Source organism: Delphinapterus leucas, chromosome 19 (genome assembly GCF_059928025.1).
Source record: "Delphinapterus leucas isolate spDelLeu-1000000601 "Yukka" chromosome 19, BTC_Dleu_Yukka2, whole genome shotgun sequence".
Classification (NCBI taxonomy): domain Eukaryota; kingdom Metazoa; phylum Chordata; class Mammalia; order Artiodactyla; family Monodontidae; genus Delphinapterus; species Delphinapterus leucas.
The window spans coordinates 28074056-28093352 of record NC_143147.1 but is presented as its reverse complement, the minus strand read 5'-3'; the positions used below and the strand labels follow the sequence as shown (position 1 = coordinate 28093352).

The following is a 19297-nucleotide window of genomic DNA, read 5'->3' as shown; positions in this document are numbered from 1 at the left end:
TGGGCTGTGGACCTGAACTTGAAAGAGAAGCAAGCAGCCATCTGTGACGCTCTGCTGATAGCATGGAACAGTCCCCCCATTCTCTACATCATTCTCAGGGAGCAGGATGCAGATAAGCAGTCCTATTGCACCAGCACCGCCTTCACTCTGAAGCAGAAGCTGGTGAACATGGGGGGCTACTCTGGAAATGTGTGTGTCATTACCAAGGTCCTCCACCTGAGTCCTGAGAGCAATGCGGAGTCCTCAGAGTGCAGCATCCCTGATTGATTACCCCAGGTCCTATTACATTGCAAACACTCAGCAAATGGAAGCTTTGTTGCAGTCCCTCGTGATTGTCTTGCTTGGCTTCAGATCTTTCTTGAGTGACTAGCTTGGCTGTGAGGTTTTAAATCTGCTCACAGCCAAGCAGTATGAGATCTTCTCAAAAAACCTCTGCAAGAACAAAGAGTTGTTTATCCATGGCTTACCTGGCTCAGGGAAGACAATCATGGCCATGAAGATCATGGAGAAGATCAGGAATATGTTTCACTGTGAGGCAAATGAAATTCTCTACATTTGTGAGAACCAGCCTCTGAGGAAATTTATCAGGTAAGCAGTTGGATCTTCTTTTTTTTTTTTTGGCCGCGCCCCATGGCTTATGGGGATTAAACCCAGGGCCACGGCAGAGAAAGCACCCAGTCCTAACCACTGGGCGGCCAGGGAAGTCCCAAGCAGTTAGATCTTATTGTCAGCAAATGAGGTTCAGTCTAAATTCCCTCCAAATCACCTTGTTCCTTTTTAAAATTATTATTATTTTCCATTTTTTTCCAATTAATTAATTTATTTATTTTTGGCTGCACTGGGTCTTCATTGCTGCACACAGGCTTTCTCTAGTTATGGCCAGTGGGGGCTACTCTTCGTTGAGGTGCTCGGGCTTCTCCTTGCTGTGGCTTCTCTTGTTGCGGCGCTCAGGCTCTAGGGTGCCCAGGCTTCAGTAGTTGCAGCGCGCGGGCTTAGTAGTTGTGGCGCACGGGCTTAGTTGCTCCGTGGCATGTGGGATCTTCCTGACCAGGGATCGAACCCCTGTCCCCTGTATTGGCAGGTGGATTCTTAACCACTGCGCCACCAGGGAAGTCCATGCATCACCTTGTTCCTTGAAAGTAAGATGGTAAAATGATCTGTGACAACAGTATCGTGTTCATAGGAGTATGATAGAGTAATTTTCCTCCTTTATTGACTCAGAGAAAACCTGAATGTGTCTTTTTAATTTTTACAGTGACAAAAAAATCTGCCATGCAGTGACCCGGAAAACCTTCATGAAATATGACTTTAAAAAGATTCAACACATCATCATCGATGAAGCTCAGAATTTCCGCAGTGAAGATGGGGACTGGTATGGCAAAGCGAAAACCATCACTCAGAGAGACAAGGATTGCCCAGGAATTCTCTGGATCTTTCTAGACTACTTTCAGACCAACCACGTGGAGTGCAGCGGCCTCCCTGCTCTCTCAGCCCAGTATCCAAGGGAAGAGCTCACCAGAGTGGTCCGCAACGCATATCAAATAGCCGAATACTTACAACATGTATTGCAGGAGGTCAGAAAAAATCCTCCACCTAACATCCCCCTTGGGTCCCTGCAGATGCTTCTTGAAGCTGAATGGGCTCAGGTTGTTCAGGGAACCTTAAATATTAAGGAAAACTTGACTCTGAATAAAATAGCGACACATGTGGCAGACACTTGCAAGCTTCTCTTTGAAAGGGGCTATTCTCCCAAGGACATTGCTGCGCTTGTTAGCACCACAAGAGATGTGGAGTGTTACAAGCCGGAGCTCTTGAGAGCAATGAGGAAGATAAAGGTAGTGCACTTCACCAATGCGAGTAACATGTCAGGTGATGATATTGTGTTGGACAGTGTCCGAAGATTCTCTGGCCTGGAAAGGAACATCGTGTTTGGGATCCAACCAAAGACAGTTGAGCCAGCTATCTTACACAGCATTCTTGTCTGTCTGGCATCCAGAGCAAATCAACAGCTACATATTCTGTGGCACCGTGACGTTTAGGAAGAATTCCAAACCAAAACAACATGAAGCGATTACTATGTAAATGTCCATAGGTGACAATCCGCTTGGTATTGGTAGAAACTTCTCTTTTCTGTTCATAGGTCAGCTAGAGATTTGGGCAGAGCTGACACACAGAATTTGGAGCTTTCCCTCTCTGGGTCTCTCCTTTCAGGGATTCCTCCCCTACCTCCTTTCAGCAGCTATTGTCCCAAACTCTGTCCCCAATTCTTCCACCCAGAATAATAGTGGTTTTCTGAAGGAGATTTAACCACCCTGCACAGTACAGACTATGACCCACCCTGCGGTTAAAAACCATAAAAACAATACACTCATCCTGTGGCCATTCTTTCTTCTAAGTCTGGACCTCCACAGTGCAATTTTTTGTTTTTTAAAATTTGTCCAGGGTTTATATTTATCTGCAGAAAGGTGGCCTGGTAGAAACTACCTTGGCCATACCAGAAGCAGAATTTTTGGTTCCTGAATTCTTGACATTTCTCTTTGCTATATTGATCCAGGACTTGGGAGATTCCCAAGATAATTCAAACTGTGACCAAGTGGGCCTTAATAATTTTGACAGAACAGAGAGCACTGATAAAATTATTTACTCCTTTAAAACTGTAATCTCCATTTTTTTTTGCCCTCAGAATAACCCAGATCAAGCTTTAATTGTAATAGTAAGCATTAATTGTCACTTTACTGAGAAATTGTAGGCCATTAGAAAACAAAAATAAAGCCGTTTTCTCTGGCTTTCAGTGAGAGATAGCATTAGAAACCAAAATCTGGTTCTAAAGATACACATAGGCCATTAAGTAAACAGAGCTAGGAAAGATACAGCCTTTACAGATCAACTTCTCAACTCAGCTCTACGTATTGTTCTATAACATATCAACTTAAATTTTAAGTCAAGTACATTCTTGAACTGTATTTTTCCCCTTTACTTTTATATTTTGGTGGGCTACTGTTATGGACTGAATGTTTGTGTCCCCCTGAAATTCATAGGTTAAAGCCCTAACGTTTAGTGTGGCTGTTTTTTGTAGATTTGTAAGGAAGTAGTTACAGCTAAATGAAGTCATAGGATGGGGTCTTGATCTCATAGGATTAGAGTCCTTATGAGAAGAGACACCCAAGAGCTCTCTCTGTCCCTCTCTCTGTGCACACATAAACAAAAGGTCATGTGAGCACAGAGAGAGATGGTGGCTACCTCCAAGCCAAGAGAAGAAGCCTCAGAATGAAACTAATCCTACTGACACCATGATTTTGGACTTCCCAGCATCTAGAACTATGTGAAATAAATTTCTGTGTTTAAGCCAGCCAGTCTGTGGTATTTTGTTATTGCAGCCTGAGCAGACTAATATAGCCACAGAATTATTCTTTGAACTAAAACACATCAGTGTTATCACTTAATAATGCTAATACAATGACTTATTTTTCTGTTTATACAAAACATTTAAAAAATAACAATAAAATATTTGTATAACAAATGGAAATTTAAACATTACATGACTAATATTCCACATATTAGTAATCCTAGTCTACTGATTTCCTCCATATTGCAAGTTGTGAATTTTTCTGCCTGTCTTTCTCCTATCTGTGTTTACTCATGGAATTCCAGCCTCTTGCCTTGAAAACGTAGGCTCTTCTAACTTCAGCAAAATAAAATATATCAGCAAAATAAGGGAAAAAATGTTCTTTCTTTCTGACTACATTAGATCAGATACAACTCTGTACCAAACAGTTATCCTTGTAAATGTTGTCTCTAATAAATTGGTTTTGTAAGATCCCTGGACTTGAGTTGCAATGTCTGTGAAAGTAATTCTTTAGAAGTCTAATTCTGGAGCGAAGACTGCCACCATGTCCTGCCGCCGTCCACCGCACAGGGGTGGGGTGTTGCTCCAGGACCTTGCTTCAGACGTGTAAGCTCCCACATCCATTAAACCATTGATGTGTCTGTTGCTGACCCTGGGCTCTTTCTTCAGTCTTGAAGCTGGACAAGCGCAGGCATTGTAGGCCTGCAGGGTGCAGCCCAATAATTAGTGGAGCCAGCCAGAAGACTGAGGAAACTCCCATGAGCGTCAAGATGTCGGAAAATACAGGATGGGGAATGGAAAGTTGCGGAGGCCGTCCACCAGCGTGTGGGGCCCGAAAGTTGCAGGGGTGATCCTGAGGTGGCTGTCCTTGCTGAATGGGGGCTCCCAAGAGATCTGGAGAATAATGGCCTCCAACAGCTCTGCTATTGTATCAAATGAGCATATTGTATCAAATGAGCTAAGCTATCTTTCTAGAAGGAATTGGTATTTCTCTTGTGCCTTTGAGATATAAATGATCTACGTGGGCTCTCTGGAACTTTAATCTTATGTGATCTCTAAGAATAAAGGAGAAAAAATAGCTTTTAGGTAAACCCTATAGAAATAATTATGTTTTGGGAATGTCTATTTAAAGTAGTCTCTCTAGATTTTGGTAACTTGAAAATAAAGTTGAAGGAAGAGAATTCATGGGTCATTTCAAATAGGATAAAATATTAATTGCTGGGCGAGTCTAAGTTAATCTAACTTTGCCTGCTTAGGAGAGGAAGAGTCAAGCATTAAGTTTTCCAATCAGGAAGTGCACAAATACTTGCTTCTTGGTTTTTGCCAGAGATTAAGGTTTTCAAGGGTTAAGGTTATAATCAGTCATAATTCCTGTAACCAAGTTTCTTTATTGATTACATTGTGATTAGGTGTTTAACTGTGCCTTTTAAGTCTTTTTTCATTTGTAGACAGTTATTGTTGTACTCTAATGTTTTGGCAAAAATGCTTCATCTTCAAGAAGATTCATACCATTGTAAAGCAATTATACTCCAATAAAGATGTTAAAAAAAAAAGAAGATTCATAGGAAGGACTTTTTGACCATAACAGGTCTTTGATAAATTTCAGATCATACTGCTGAACTGGGTAAAAAAGAATGCTAATGGAAGACTTAACGGCTTCATAAAAAGTTAACAGAAGGATTGGTTACTGAGTGAACTGGTGAGTATGGTAATAATGTTTATGGGTTTTGTCTGGAATGTTACTGGTTTTGATCTGTGTTTTGCAGATATGGGGAAGCCCTTCCCCTCAAGTTGGTTATGATTTATAGCAATTTGGTAAACTACACCTGTGGGTAAAATTCAAGCATTTTTCTTTTCTCTCTCTGCCTGGTCCCTCCAGAAACTGGGGACTTTTGGGTTCGGAGCAGCCTTACAAAGTGAATGGGAAAGAGTGTTTCCTGGCATGTGCAGAAATCTCAGTATCTTGGAGACAGAGAAATCCACCAAGGCAGAGTCTGATAGCAGACCTTTGGCATGCTTTGCTGGCTTTGAGAGGACTTTTGGGAATTCAGTCTGAGAGGAGTTCACCCTCAGCCAGTTTGGAGGAGGCTATGTGGTCAATTGACCACACTTATTTTGCAAACAAATTAGTTTTGATTGGCTGTGTTTGCTGGAGATGAGGGCAGATTTAGAGAGAAAAATGTTATGTTTCAGTGGATGTTAAATTCTAGTTCTGTTAATTGAGGTCTGTATTTATAAAAGTTATTGTATTAGCCATACTTTTGTCCTGATGTTCTGGATGGAAGGAAAATTATCTAGTGAAATTGTCACAGAGTATAACTACTCATGAAGTGTGACACTACTTGCTTTAACTCTGCTACTAAAAGCACATGTATAATGCTTGTGTGACAATTGGGTGTAAGTGATAAAATATATGACCTATAAAGTGTTTCCCGATTAACGTACCTCTGAGCCTGTTCACGAGGTCTGATTAGTTTTCCCCCAACATGAATGGCTTGGCGAATATAAAGGAGGACTAGCACTGAGGGACACGTTCTGAACCTGGGGTAGGAGTCAGCACCCCAGCATTGAGGGATGGATATTTTGATCATCAATGCTTTCTATTGAAAGATTTGCAATCAAAAGGGGAAATGATGGAAAAATCTGCACATATTGAGGTATGGGGAAGTCAGAAGGCTTATACATGGTTGAACTTAAATTTTACTGACCAGAGCAGCCTGTTTTTTGGCCTTTCAGACATGCATTGTACATCTGCTTTGTCCACTGAGGAAGGGAATGCATTTGAAAGTCAAGATGGAGTAGCTGAGGTTCAGACAACCAAGGTGAAGCTAGGCGGCCATTGTATACATGATTTTGGACATGCTCTTGTATTACTGAACACTCGAGTTTTCTGAACTGTATTGCAGACCAGGACAAAAACCACAGGCAGTTGTGGTATTATCTCTGAATGCAGTTACGGCTTGTATTTTGCTTAATTGTCACGATCTCCCCTGTGTTGTGCCTGTTAGATGTCTTACATTTCATCCCTAGCCTGAGTGGAGGAAATCTATTCGAGGACTGAGCAGCAACACTGGCCTCACTGTGAAATAAGTCTAACTGCTGGGTCCACAGTGAGATGCTCTTGCCATCCTCCTCTGGACTTCCATGAAAAATCAACCCGGCTACTGTGGCTAGTGGGGAAAAGACATCCCATATGCCAATACATCAGAAGGACCCCTGTCAGCATATGTTAATGTACAATTGACTGCCCATGAGCCCCTCTGGGCTATGCTGTGTGGAATGGAACAGGCTGGCTTCTGAACACACAAGTCCAACTAGTGGGATTGTTTTTTGTTTGGAAAGACCTAATGGGTCCACCCCTAATGGCACTCAACATAACATGGGGTGACAGATCTGTACTGTGCCTGCTGACTCCTGGCTAGGCCACCAGAATGTTTCTTTTAAAGCCGGGCCTTCCCCTCCCCATAGGGATGGCTCTGGGTTTGTGAAAACCAGGGGTGACCTGTCTGTATTGTATTTGTGGCATCTGGTTGCAGCGCCCCCTATATACTTGACCCTAGGGATATCATGAAAGAGGGGCGGACCAAGATGGTAAGGGTCGTGCAGGGTTAGTAGGGGTAGAGTGTATGGTCAGGCCACTCAAGATGGCTGCTCTCTTGCTCTCTGTACATCCCCTGCCCAACCAGTGCCAGCTTCACCTACACCCTACTCACATGACTGACCTTTCTGCGTACTTGTCCCAAGCCCCAGCTATTAATTGTTCTTATCAAAGGGGCAGTGAGGGGCTTGCCCCTCTACTGGTTTCCTTGCTAACTAATGAGCCCACCCAACGTCAGTTCCCCTATAACTGGCAATCTCCCTCCTCCCACCCTCCCCAGCTCCCCACCCCTCCTCCGGGAGTGAAGACTGCCACCACAGTGGGGTGTCTCTCCAGGACCTTGCTTCAGACATGTAAGCTCCCCCATTCATTAACCATTGATGTCTCTGAAAAAAATAAATGAAAATAAAAGTCTAATTCTGACTGGTTGTGTCACTTAATGATTTATTTATCGCCCTAGTAATATTTTAAAACTATAATATTTTAAAAATATATAAATACTCATGAGTTTCTCTTTAGACTGAAGAGGATTATTGATGCCGCCTTCTTCCATACGAATGAGGAAAGCTTTACCTTGTATATCTGCTGCATTTCTGTTTTAAGTAAAAATTTGAGAGTTTGTGTCTCATTAAACAGAAAAAAAATGGTGCTGTAAAATAAATGATTAAATTTTGGGAAAAGGGAGCACTGAGGCCAGTGACTCCATGAGAGGGTCAAATATGAGCCAGCAAAAGGTTAAGCAAGATTAACCTCTAGTTGGGTTTTGCTGGGGGTACCTGCCTATCTGCAATCTGGCTCTAACCATTTGGGACCTAACTTCACTAAGATCTGAAAATCTACCCAGCCATTGTAAAAATAAAACAAAATGTTTTTTAATTTTTACATTTAAATTTTGTTTTAGACTTACAGGAAAGTTACAATGTTGGTACAGAAAGCTTCCGTATACCCCTCACTCACTTTCTCATTTTGTTAGCATCTTATCTATGGTTCATTTGTCACAGCTAAGGAACCAACCTTAGGACACTACTGTTGGGACTTCCCTGGTGGCGCCGCGGTTAAGAATTCGTCTGCCAGTGCAGGGGACATGGGTTCAACCCCTGCTCCAGGAAGACCCCACATGCTATGGAGCAACTAAGCCTGTGTGCCACGACTACGGAGCCTGTGCTCTACAGCCTGGGAGCCACAACTACTGAGCCCACATGCCGCAACTACTGAGTCCTCATGCTGCAACGACTGAAGCCCGTGCGCCTAGAGCCCATGCTCTGCAACAAGAGAAGCCACTGCAATGAGAAGCCCGGGCACCGCAACAAAGAGGAGCCCCCGCTCACCACAACTAGAGAAAGCCCGCGTGCAGCAACGAAGACCCAACGCAGCCAAAAATTAATTTTAAAAAATAAATATTTATTAAAAAGGGACACTACTGTTAATTAAACTCCACACTTTATTTGGGTTTCTTAGTTTTTCCCTAATGTCCTTTTTTTGTTGTTCCACGATCTCATCCAAGATACCATATTACATTCAGTAGTCATGTCTCCTTAGCTTCCTTTGTTCTGTGACAGTTCTCAGACTTTGTTTCTGGTGACCCTGACAGTTTTGATGAGTACTAGTCAGGCATTTTGTACAATGCCCCTCAATTTGGGTTTGTCTGATGTTTTTCTTGTAATTGGGCTGGAGTTATGTGTTTTTGAGAGGAAGGCCACAGGGGCTAAGTGTCATTCTCATCACATCATATCAAGGACATAGGCTCTCAATGTGACTTATCACTGATGATGTCAACTTTGGTCACCTGACTGAGGTAGTGCTTGCTAGGTTTCTCCACTGTAAAGTTACTTTTCCCCACTCTTCATGTCAGTAAGTGCAGCCCACACTCAAAGGATGGAGATTGAAGATACACCTCCTTGAAAGCAAGGAAATCTACATAAACTATCCAGAATTTTTTTCCATTTCCTGGTGTAACGCTTTAAATATTTTTAAAATTTTAATTTAATTTTAATTGTTTTAATTAGCATACAAAGTATATTAGTTTCAGGTGTACAATGTAGTGATTTGATATTTTTATACATTTTGAAATGATTAAGACAATAAGTCTAGTTACCATCATCACCATACGAAGTTATTACAATATTCTTGACTGTATTCCCTATGCTGTACATTACATCCCTAGGACTTATTCATTCTTTAAATGGAAGTTTGTACCTCTTAATCCCCTTTACCTATTTTGCCATCCCCCAACCTCTCTCCCTTCAGGCAACCACCAGTTTGCTCTCTGTATCTGTGAGTCTGTTTCTGTTTTGTTTGTTTATTTGTTTTTTAGATTCAACAAAGAAGTGAGATTCAAACTCAGCCTGTTGGCAAAGATGCAGTTAATGAAGTGGCTATTAAACCCAAGGGTGAAATCTCTGAATAAATTAAGTTGACAGTGAATAAATTATTTCAGTGGACAAAATGGCTCAGAGAAAAGAGCTTGAATACATGGGTCTCCTATGGAAGCCTGCTAAGTTCAAGGTACCTGGAATTAAATCTAAAGAGAGAAGTATATTTCAAAAAGAATTCTAGGTATTGACACATGGAGTTAACTGGAACCAAATAGATTCAAACAACACTAACAAAAAGTGTTTTCGAGAAAGTTAAATTGCCAGAAAGTCATCGACTAAAAAGCCAAAAACTGTGACTTCCTGAGACTTGAAATAAACCTTGGGCCCCCATCATTCTAGGGGCAGGTGGTATGTTGAGGAAGCTGCTCAGCATGCAGGGAGAGAATGGTTCCCAGTTTCCTCTTTAAATGTGGCAGAAGAAGATGATGCAAAAGGAGGAACTCTCTGAGGGTGAAACCAAGAACCTTGGGGAGTAGTGGACAAGGGGAACCACTTACTGGGAGCAAAACTGATCAAAGTACACTCTCCTCCCCAGGTCAGAAGTCCAAGTCAATGTCTGCCTGACCAGACAAATTTCAGAATTTTTACGGATCAGTGACTATCCTGTGCCTCCCATTCTTCCCCTGTCTGAATGGGAGGATTTACTGAGGTTATCCACTTACTGTTTCACATTGCATAGTGTGTATGTGTTGTGTTGGGGGCGGGGGAGGGTAGATAACTTAAATCTCCAAAAAGAGTCCTCTCCAGACCTAATATGAAGACTATCACAATATCAGAACTTACTCTATCATGGGACATCCCACTGGGATGGAATTTTTGGGTTGTTTTCTTTAGGGATGGAGGTATATCTTGAATATGAAAGGAAGAGAAGTGAACCTTTGTGAGCAAATATTTGTGATGCATTGTAGTCTTTTCCAAAATATTGTCTGTCCCTCCTTGGATTAGGATTACACTTACTGCCCCATTGAAATCAAACTTGGCCATTTGATTTGCTTTGGCCAATTAAATATGAGAAGTGATGTGTGCTACTCTGAGCAAAAGCTCTAAGACCATCATGTAGTTTCTCCTTGCTCTTGTCTTCTTCTGCCACAAGACTGGTGATGTCTCAGATAGGGTTCTTCTGGCAGCCTGCATCCCCACATGAGAAGGATGTGGAGCAGAGCCAAAGTGAACCCCCAGCAGACCTGCAGTGTAAGTGAGAAAGCAAATGTTTGTTGTAAGCCACTGAGATTTGGGGATGGTTTGTTCCTGCACCATGACCTGGCCTATATTGCTTAACATATGAAGCATGTCAAGTGAGGCAGAGCAACAAAATGGAAGGGGTCTTGGACTTTGTTGACTTCTCAGAGGAATAACACATCATTTTTTACTTCTTTATGAGAAATACACTTCTAATTTCTTTAAGCCATTGTCAACTTGAGGTTTCTGCAAAAGCATCAGAACCAACATCCAAACACATGCCAACTTTACCCTCATCTCCTTTCATGCTAAACCATGGGCCTCTCTTTCTCCCTCTTACTCATCCTAGGTAGTGAAATACCTTTGTTCATATATCAACTTATGTCTGCCACACTACGTATCTTTCTTAGGTCTACAGAGTCTGCTATTTCCTCTCACATCATGTTGCAGGTTGAGTTCTCCAGAAGCAGATGCTGAGCTGCAGTTTAAGGTGCAAGATGTTTATGACAGAGCAGCACCCTGAATAGAATGGGAGGAAGCAGAATTGGGCAGAGAAAAGCAGTTGAACTGGGATGCAGCCCTCAACAAACCTTAGCCAACCAGGCAGGATGCTGTGCAGTGAATTTTTCCCAACAGAGTTGTCCTGCATTGAGCTGAATGTTTGAGACTTTATATTGTCCATAACTCATTTTCCAGTTGTCAGTTGTAGATTGTGAGTCTGGGAGTGGTTTGTGACCCCAAGCAATGCAGCTCATTGCAGCTGAGGCGGGCCTTGAAGGAGCTGACATTTAGAGGCTGGTCTGCCGACTGCCCTCTCCAAATCTGGGCAGGAAACCTCCCTTGAAGGGAGATCTGGGTGGTGCATTCCCCATGTCTACCACACCCCACCTTCCTACAACCTCCTTTTATTCTCTTATGTATAAAGCTGCAATGATCTCCAAGTGTACTTCTGATCTGTTCTGATGTTCATGGCATCAATCACATGTACAATGTATTTCACGTAGTTTGTTTGTCTTTTTTTGCAGTACGCGGGCCTCTCACCGTTGTGGCCTCTCCCGTTGCAGAGCACAGGCTCCGGACGCGCAGGCTCAGCGGCCATGGCTCACGGGCCCAGCCACTCCGCAGCATGTGGGATCTTCCCGGACCAGGGCATGAACCCGTGTCCCCTGCATCGGCAGGCGGACTCTCAACCACTGCACCACCAGGGAAGCCCTCATGTAGTTTTAAAGACCAGGATGCAGTTGTCTTTATACGCTGGAGAATCTATATAACCAAAAATTCTACAGTACCTGTTTTTACTCTTTTTCTTTCCTCTATATTCAATACAAGGGGAAGGGAGGGAGGGTCAAAGTGTTTTGTTCAATTTCTTTTAGTTTTTAGCAGAGAAAACTATCCATTTGCAATCTGAATGTCCCTAGGTTCTCCAGCTATCCGTGTCACTGAGATTTTTGATGCCCACCTGATATTGTCAGCTCTCATTATGTGTAAATACAGAAAGTTTGGTCTTTTATCTAGTTTCCGTGCATTAAGATTTCTGAGAGTGCCAGAAATGCTTCCATGCACCACAGATCTCTTCTGGTCCTCTCCTCTCACTTTTTGCTCTGGACTGCTGTTCCAAGACCTCTGCCGGTTACCTCCTTGATTGACATGACAGCTCTTCCAAGCTCTGCCCCCTCCATGCTCCTCTGTATCCCAAGAAGAAAAATGTCTCTCCCTTCATCTCCCAAGTTACAGGAAACATCAGGCCCTAATTTTAGCAAAACATAGTAAAGGTTTGCTTTCGGTGAAAGGCAAATATTTAAAATTAGATGTTAGATATCACTGTGTCCAGAGTCCTTTGGCCACAGATTATCCTGATGGCTTTTTTCCTCCTTGTCTCCGTGCCTCCTTCTACTGCCATTTTTTCCACTGAAACATTTGAAAGTAAGTTGCAGACATGATACTCCTTTACTGCCAGTACTTCAGGGGTGTTTCATAAAAATAAGGACATTCACAGCACAATAATCAAAATCAGGAAATTAACACTGATATAGTACTCCGATCTAATCTATAGACCTTATTTGACTTTTATCAATTGTGCCATAAATGTCTTTACTGCAAAAGAAAAAAAATTCTGGTCTAGGATTCAATCTAGGATCACACATTACATTTAGTTTTCATGTTTTTTTTTAATAACCATTCTTTTAATTAATTATTTATTTTTGGCTGTGTCAGGTCTTAGTTGTGACACGTGGGATCTTCATTGCAGTGCTCATGCTCTTCGTTGTGGCGCATGGGCTTAGTTGCCCCGCAGCATGTGGGATCTTAGTTCCCCGACCAGGGATCAAACCCTAGTTCTCTGCATTGGAAAGCGGATTCTTTACCTATGGACCACCAGGGAAGTCCCTAGTTTTCATGTTTCTTAACCTCCTTTAGTCTGGAACAGTTCCCCAGTCTTTGCCTTTGATGACCTTGCCACTATTGAAGAGTTTAGGCCTGTTATTGTGGAGGATGTCTCTCAATTCAGGTTATGCAAAGGTTATAGAAGTGCTTTTTTTTTTTTTTTTTTTGCGGTATGCGGGCCTCTCACTGCTGTGGCCTCTCCCGTTGCGGAGCACAGGCTCCGGACGCGCAGGCTCAGCGGCCATGGCTCACGGGCACAGCCACTCCGCGGCATGTGGGATCTTCCCGGACCAGGGCATGAACCCGTGTCCCCTGCATCGGCAGGCGGACTCTCAACCACTGCGCCACCAGGGAAGCCCCTATAGAAGTGCTTTTTGTCCTTCTCAGTGCATTATATCAGAAGACCCATGATATTGATTTATCCCATTACAGATGATGCTAACTTTGATCACTTGGATAAGGTGATGTCTGCCAGTTTCTCCACTGTAAATTTACAATTTTTCCCATTTATAATTAATAAATATCTTGTGGGGGTGTTTTTACTTCTTAAAACATAATATTTAGGATTTTTCCTATTAAAAAGTAATTATTCAAGAGAGTTCAATGGAGTGATATTATACAACTACACTCTTTGGCTCCACAATGCAAATAAATTAGAAATTAGTAGTTAAATAGTAACTATAAAAACCTTCATATATTTGGGAATTAAAAAAAAACATTTAAAAGTAACTCATCAATAAAAGTAGAAATTCTATAAACATTATACATAATGAATTATCAATAAAATACTTTCCCTCAATTATCACGTTTTTCCTTATTTTTACACAAGAGAACATCAAACAAAAGTTTAATGACATGCATACATTGGAAAGATCCAGAAAAACGTGGTAACTCTATCACAGCAGATTCTAAGAAACAAGTTTAAGGAAGAGAGAGTTTCGATATTACACAAACTCCCCACAAGAACAGAAAAAGAGGAAACACTGCCTAACTAATTTTATGACGTTAGCATACTCTTTTTTAATCCCTTTATTTTGCATATTTCTTCTAGCAATTTCCTGGATTTACTTTTTTTTTTAATTGAAATATAGTTGTTTTACAATGTTGTGTTAGTTTCTGGAGTACAACAAATTGATTCAGTTATATATATATACATACATATACATATATATATTCTTTTTCAGATTCTTTTCTATTATAGGTATTGAATATAGTTCCCTGTGCTTATACAGTAGGTCCTTGTTGTTTATCTATTTTATATATAGTAATGTATAATTAATCCCAAACTCTTAATTTATCCCTCTCCCAGCCCTTTCCCCTTTGGTAACCATAACATTGTTTTCTATGTCTGTGAGCCTGTTTCTGTTTTGTAAATAAGTTCATTTGTATAACTTTTTTTAGATTCCACATATAAGTGATATCATATGATTTTTGTCTTTGTCTGACTTACTTCACATGATATGATAATCTCTAGGTCCATCCATGTTGCTGCAAATGGCATTATTTCATCCCTTTTTTAAATGGCTGAGTAGTATTCCATTATATATATGCACCACATCTTCTTTATCCATTTATTTGTGTTCATCTGTTGATGGACACTTAGGTTGTGTCCATATCTTGGCTATTGTAAATAGTGCTGCTATGAACATTGGCTAGCATAATCTCAGTAACCAACTGGATAAGTAAAATATGAGAGGAAAGTTGCAGATCATCACCATTCAATGTCTAGATGAAAAAAATTCCAAATAAAATTTTAGCAAACCAAATCCAACAAAATCTAAAAATGATAATACATCATGACCAAGGCGGTTTAAATCAGGAATTTATTTTTTCTTCTAGCTTTATTGAGATACAATTGACACAAAAGATGTGCAAGATCCTTATGGAAAATTGTATATAACTTTATTGTGAGACATTGAAGAAAATGTAATTAAGTATAGGATATATTATGTCCATGTATCAGAAATTGTAATCTCATAAAGATGTCATTGTCTCCAAACTGATCTACAGATATTTGCAGCACATACAAGCAAAAAAAAAAAAAAAAAGTAAGAACTATAATGATCGGAAAAATAAATAAATAAGCGTCTGAAAATATCAAACGTTGCAAAGTCCTTAGAAAATGAGAAAAAGAGCCCCAAGAAGAATACACATAATATTGTTCCAGTTACTATAGGTGCATAACAAGTTATTCCAAAACTCAGTCGCATAAAATAACCATACTTGGGGACTTCCCTGGCGGTCCAGTGGTTAAGACTCCGCATCTGCACTGCAGAGGGAGCCGACTGGATCCCCAGTCGGGGAACTAAGATACCACAGGCCGCGCTGCGCGGCCAAAAATTAAAAAAAAAAAAAAAGATTAAAAAAATATATAACCATACTCACGAATCCTGTGAGCCCAGAATACAGACAGGGGACAGGGGGAAGTCTTGTCTCTGTTCCATTCATTTTCAACTGGCTTGAAGGTTGGGGCTGGAATCCTCTGAAGGTTCTGTCACTCACAGGTCCGCGGTTGATGGTAGAAGACTTCAGCAGCTCAGGGTTCCTTAGGCATTCCTCCCTCCTTCTCTCCCCCTCCCGCCTTCTCTTTCTCTCTGTTTTAAAACAAGGTTTCTGTGCGTTTCAATGTCTGTGGGTTCTGAAGACAGGTTTTAGACCTGATGAGCTGCAGAAATATCCATTACCATAATTACCATAAAAAAGGGGCCCCAAGAAAAGGAAAGTGTCAGGAAAGCTTTATGTCCTGAGAGAAGCCATTGGAGCCAGCTCTGGACTCATTATCCCTGATGGCCCCAAGGTGCTCCTTATACCACGAGGGGTTGTGTGTCCGAATCTGCCTCCCGCGGAGCAGACCGCTCTTCTCCCCTTTCGTCCTTTCGGTGCACTAACAGCTCTCGCCCGGTCCCTAGAGGCTACTGCGCTTTTAGTCCACGGGACAGTAGTACGGCTCAAGGAATGAGAGTAGAGCTGGAAAGTCCCGAGTAGGATCACCCCGCCAGAAGCCCTGATCCTTCTTCAGTTTGGAGGGGGCAAAAAAAACGCCAGTGGCGCGAAAACTCAGGGGAGCTCACAGCGCGCGGGGGCACTTCCTCAAAAGTTGATTGGCTGCCGCTCTAAAGGGCGAGAAGGGCCGCCCGCCGCTCGGGAAGCCAGTGCGCCAAAGGACCCGGACCTGGGTCCGCTTAGCTGGTGTAGAGCGCGCGGACGGGGACCGGAAGACGGGCTTCGCCCACTTCTTTCTTTCTTTGTTTTCTTTAAATGCGCTTCGTTCTTTTGGTCTTACCGTGCAGTATATAGAAAATACAGATAACCAAATACGAAAGGTGAAATCTCCTGCCACCACTCTGAGTCACGTGTTTAAAGTCCAGTCGCTTCTCGCGGAAAGTTTCGGGGGCGGAGCGGCGTCACCATTGGCTGAATGCGCCGCCTTAACTGGAGTGCACCAGCTCTCCTCGCAAACGGGGGACCTCTAGCTCCCCTAAGAATCCTGCGAATCCCGAGCAGCGCTCCTGGGTAGGTTTGTCCCCTCTCCGTTGCCAAATATCGGAACCTCAGCTTCTTATCCCTTTTAAGTCTAGTCTGCTGGCTGTTTGACGAGGTGGGGTGCAGCCAACACAGCCCCGTCCACCCCGCTCCCGGGGAGACCCTCGGCTGTTATCTTCGATCTGGGAGTCTTGGCTCTGTGATGCCTGTCTCAGTAGTAGCATCTACCAAAAAACTACACAGACTGTTAAGGACTTGCGATCAGGACACTTGGGAACTTGAGGTCAGGGCAGTACGTCATCCCATGCGTGGGCTGGGAAGCGCCTTAAAGAGCCTGGGGAGAGGAAGTTGGGGTTTGGCATGGACTAGGAAGGGAGGAAGGGCAGGGTGCTGTAGGGACAGGTCAGGCAAGTGCAGCTCCTTGGGGGTGCCCTGCACGCCTGGGGTCCTTAAATAAGGGGAGTTAAGGAACAGGTTCTGCTGGTAAAAATGTGGCTGACCAGACACTGATGAACTGTCTTCTAAATCCAGAAGGAGAAACCAGGCACTGTTAGTGTCCTGCCGAAGTTTATAACCTAAAGGGGGCGGGGGTGGGGGGGAGATAAGAACCACGCCTTTCTAAACTAAATACACAGTGTTAAAGGAGGAGGGCAAAGAATGAACTATGGTTTTTATTCCTCAGAAGGTAGTTCCTGTCACTCCTGTCCTACCTTTCTGTGCAGTTCCCACGAACCTGCAGTCTGGCATAACTAAGGAGATGTGAATGCCTTCCCCTTTCCCATTAAAAATAGCTAACAGCACAGACTAAATCCCCAATCCAGGTCAGAAAGAATTTTCCCCACAGTCAAAAGTATAAAAGATTTTGGGCTTCCCTGGTGGCGCAGTGGTTGAGAGTCCGCCTGCCGATGCAGGGAACACGGGTTCGTGCCCTGGTCCGGGAAGATCCCACATGCCGCGGAGCGGCTAGGCCCGTGAGCCATGGCCACTGAGCCTGCGCGTCCGGAGGCTGTGCTCCGCAACGGGAGAGGCCACAACAATGAAAGGCCCGCATACCGCAAAAAAAAGAAAAAAGATCTCAAATCAACAGCCTAATTTTATACCTTAATAGAAAAAGAAGAACAAACAAAACTCAGTGTTAGCAAAAGGAAGGAGATAATAAAGATTAGAGCAGAAGAAATGAAATAGAGAATAGAAAAACAATAGAAAAAAACCAATGAAACAGGTTTTTTCTTTAAAGCTTTTAAAATTTTTTATTTTATTTTATTTATTTTTGGCTGTGTTGGGTCTTTGTTGCTGTGCGTGGGCTTTCTCTAGTTGTGGCGAGCAGGGGCTACTCTTCGTTGCGGTGTGCAGGCATCTCATTGTGTGGAACACGGCCTCTAGTCATGCGGACTTCAGTAGTTGTGGCTTGCGGGCTCAGTCGTTGTGGCTCGCGGGCTCTAGAGCGCAGGCTCAGTAGTTGTGGCACACGGGCTTAGTTGCTCCGTGGCATGTGGGATCTTCCCGGACCAGGGCTCAAACCTGTGTCCCCTGAATTGGCAGGTGGATTCTTAACCAATGCGCCACCAGGGAAGCCCAAACTGAGTTTTTTTAATCAACAAAATTGACAAACCTTTATATTGATGAAGAAAAAAAAACCCTCAACTAAAATAAAAAATGAAAGAACGGACATTAATACCAATTTTACAGAAATAAAAGGGATTATAAGAGAATACTGTGAACAATTGTACACTAGCAAATTGGATAACCTAGAGGAAATGGACAAATTCCTAGAAACATACCTACCAAGAGTGAATTAGGAAGAAATGGAAAATCTGAATCAACCTATAACTAGTAAGAAGATTGAATCAGTAATCAAAAACCCAGTAATCAAAAAAGAAAATTCCTGGACCAGATGGCTTCACTGGTGTATTCTACCTGGGCAAATAATTTTTTGTGGGGCTTCTGTCAATAAAAATAATTTAAGTTAACTAAAATCAGAACATTAGCACCATTCTGGCAATCCAGTCTCAATCCTGCGAAAGAAATAATTTCAGCCAGTGAGGTGATCCACTTACCAGGTGTCTTAGTTTGTTCATGCTGCTATAACAAAATATCATGGACTGGGTGGTTTATAAACAACAGAAGTTTATTTCTTACAGTTATGGAAGCTGGGAAGTCCAGATTAAGGTGCAGCAGATTTGGTGTCTGGTGAGGACCACTTCTTGTTTCATAGATGACTGTCTTTTCTCTGTCCTCACATGGTGGAAGAGGTCAGGCAGCTCTCTGGGGAATCTTTTATAAGGATACTTATCCTATTTGTGAGGGTTCCACCGTTGTGACCTAATCACATCCCAAAGGCCCTATCTCCAAACACCATCACACTGGGGATTAGGTTTCAACATGTTAATTTTGGGGACACATAAACATTCAATTTATAGCACGAGGCTATTCTCCAGAACCAGGATTCAGCCATGAGGTCCCAGGACAACACGTTGGTATGAGTCCCAGGGCTCCTTGGGTAAAGGGCCATTGAGCACTGAAAAGAGACGAAATGGGGACCTGGACCCATAGAGTGTTGTCCAGGCTTGGGCACCTTTCCAGGATGACACTGCTGGCCCTGGCTGGTGCGTGGGCTTTCTCTAGTGGGCCCAGGCACTGGAAGGGCTCAGAAAATTTCATGGAAGACATTCCAGAGCAGGAAGAGTGCTCTGCACCCACCGAGGTTCAGAGTCCATGGCAGGAACGAGGCCCCAGGCCTTTCCTCCTGGTGTCCTAAATGATTAGGAGCCCCCACCAGATTTCATGTAGTTTGAAAACAACCACTCTAAACACTTCAGTACTCTGTTTCTAAAGATTTCTCTAGATCTATGGTAAGATTAGGGCCCAGCATGAATAAAAAGTTCTGTGGGAGCCCTGAGAAGAGGATAGACATGGGACTTCTAGGAAGGATGA

General features: G+C 42.7%; 1 protein-coding gene across 1 annotated transcript; it reads left to right on the top strand.

The window, feature by feature from the left end:
• The first annotated feature begins 353 nt into the window (after nt 1-353).
• SLFN13 (schlafen family member 13) lies at nt 354-3825 on the top strand. Its single transcript, XM_089900829.1, has 2 exons — nt 354-588; nt 1256-3825. The coding sequence occupies exons 1-2, from the start codon at nt 488-490 to the stop codon at nt 2037-2039; spliced, it is 885 nt and encodes a 294-aa protein (XP_089756955.1). The 5' UTR covers nt 354-487; the 3' UTR covers nt 2040-3825.
• Nucleotides 3826-19297: the final 15472 nt, after the last annotated feature.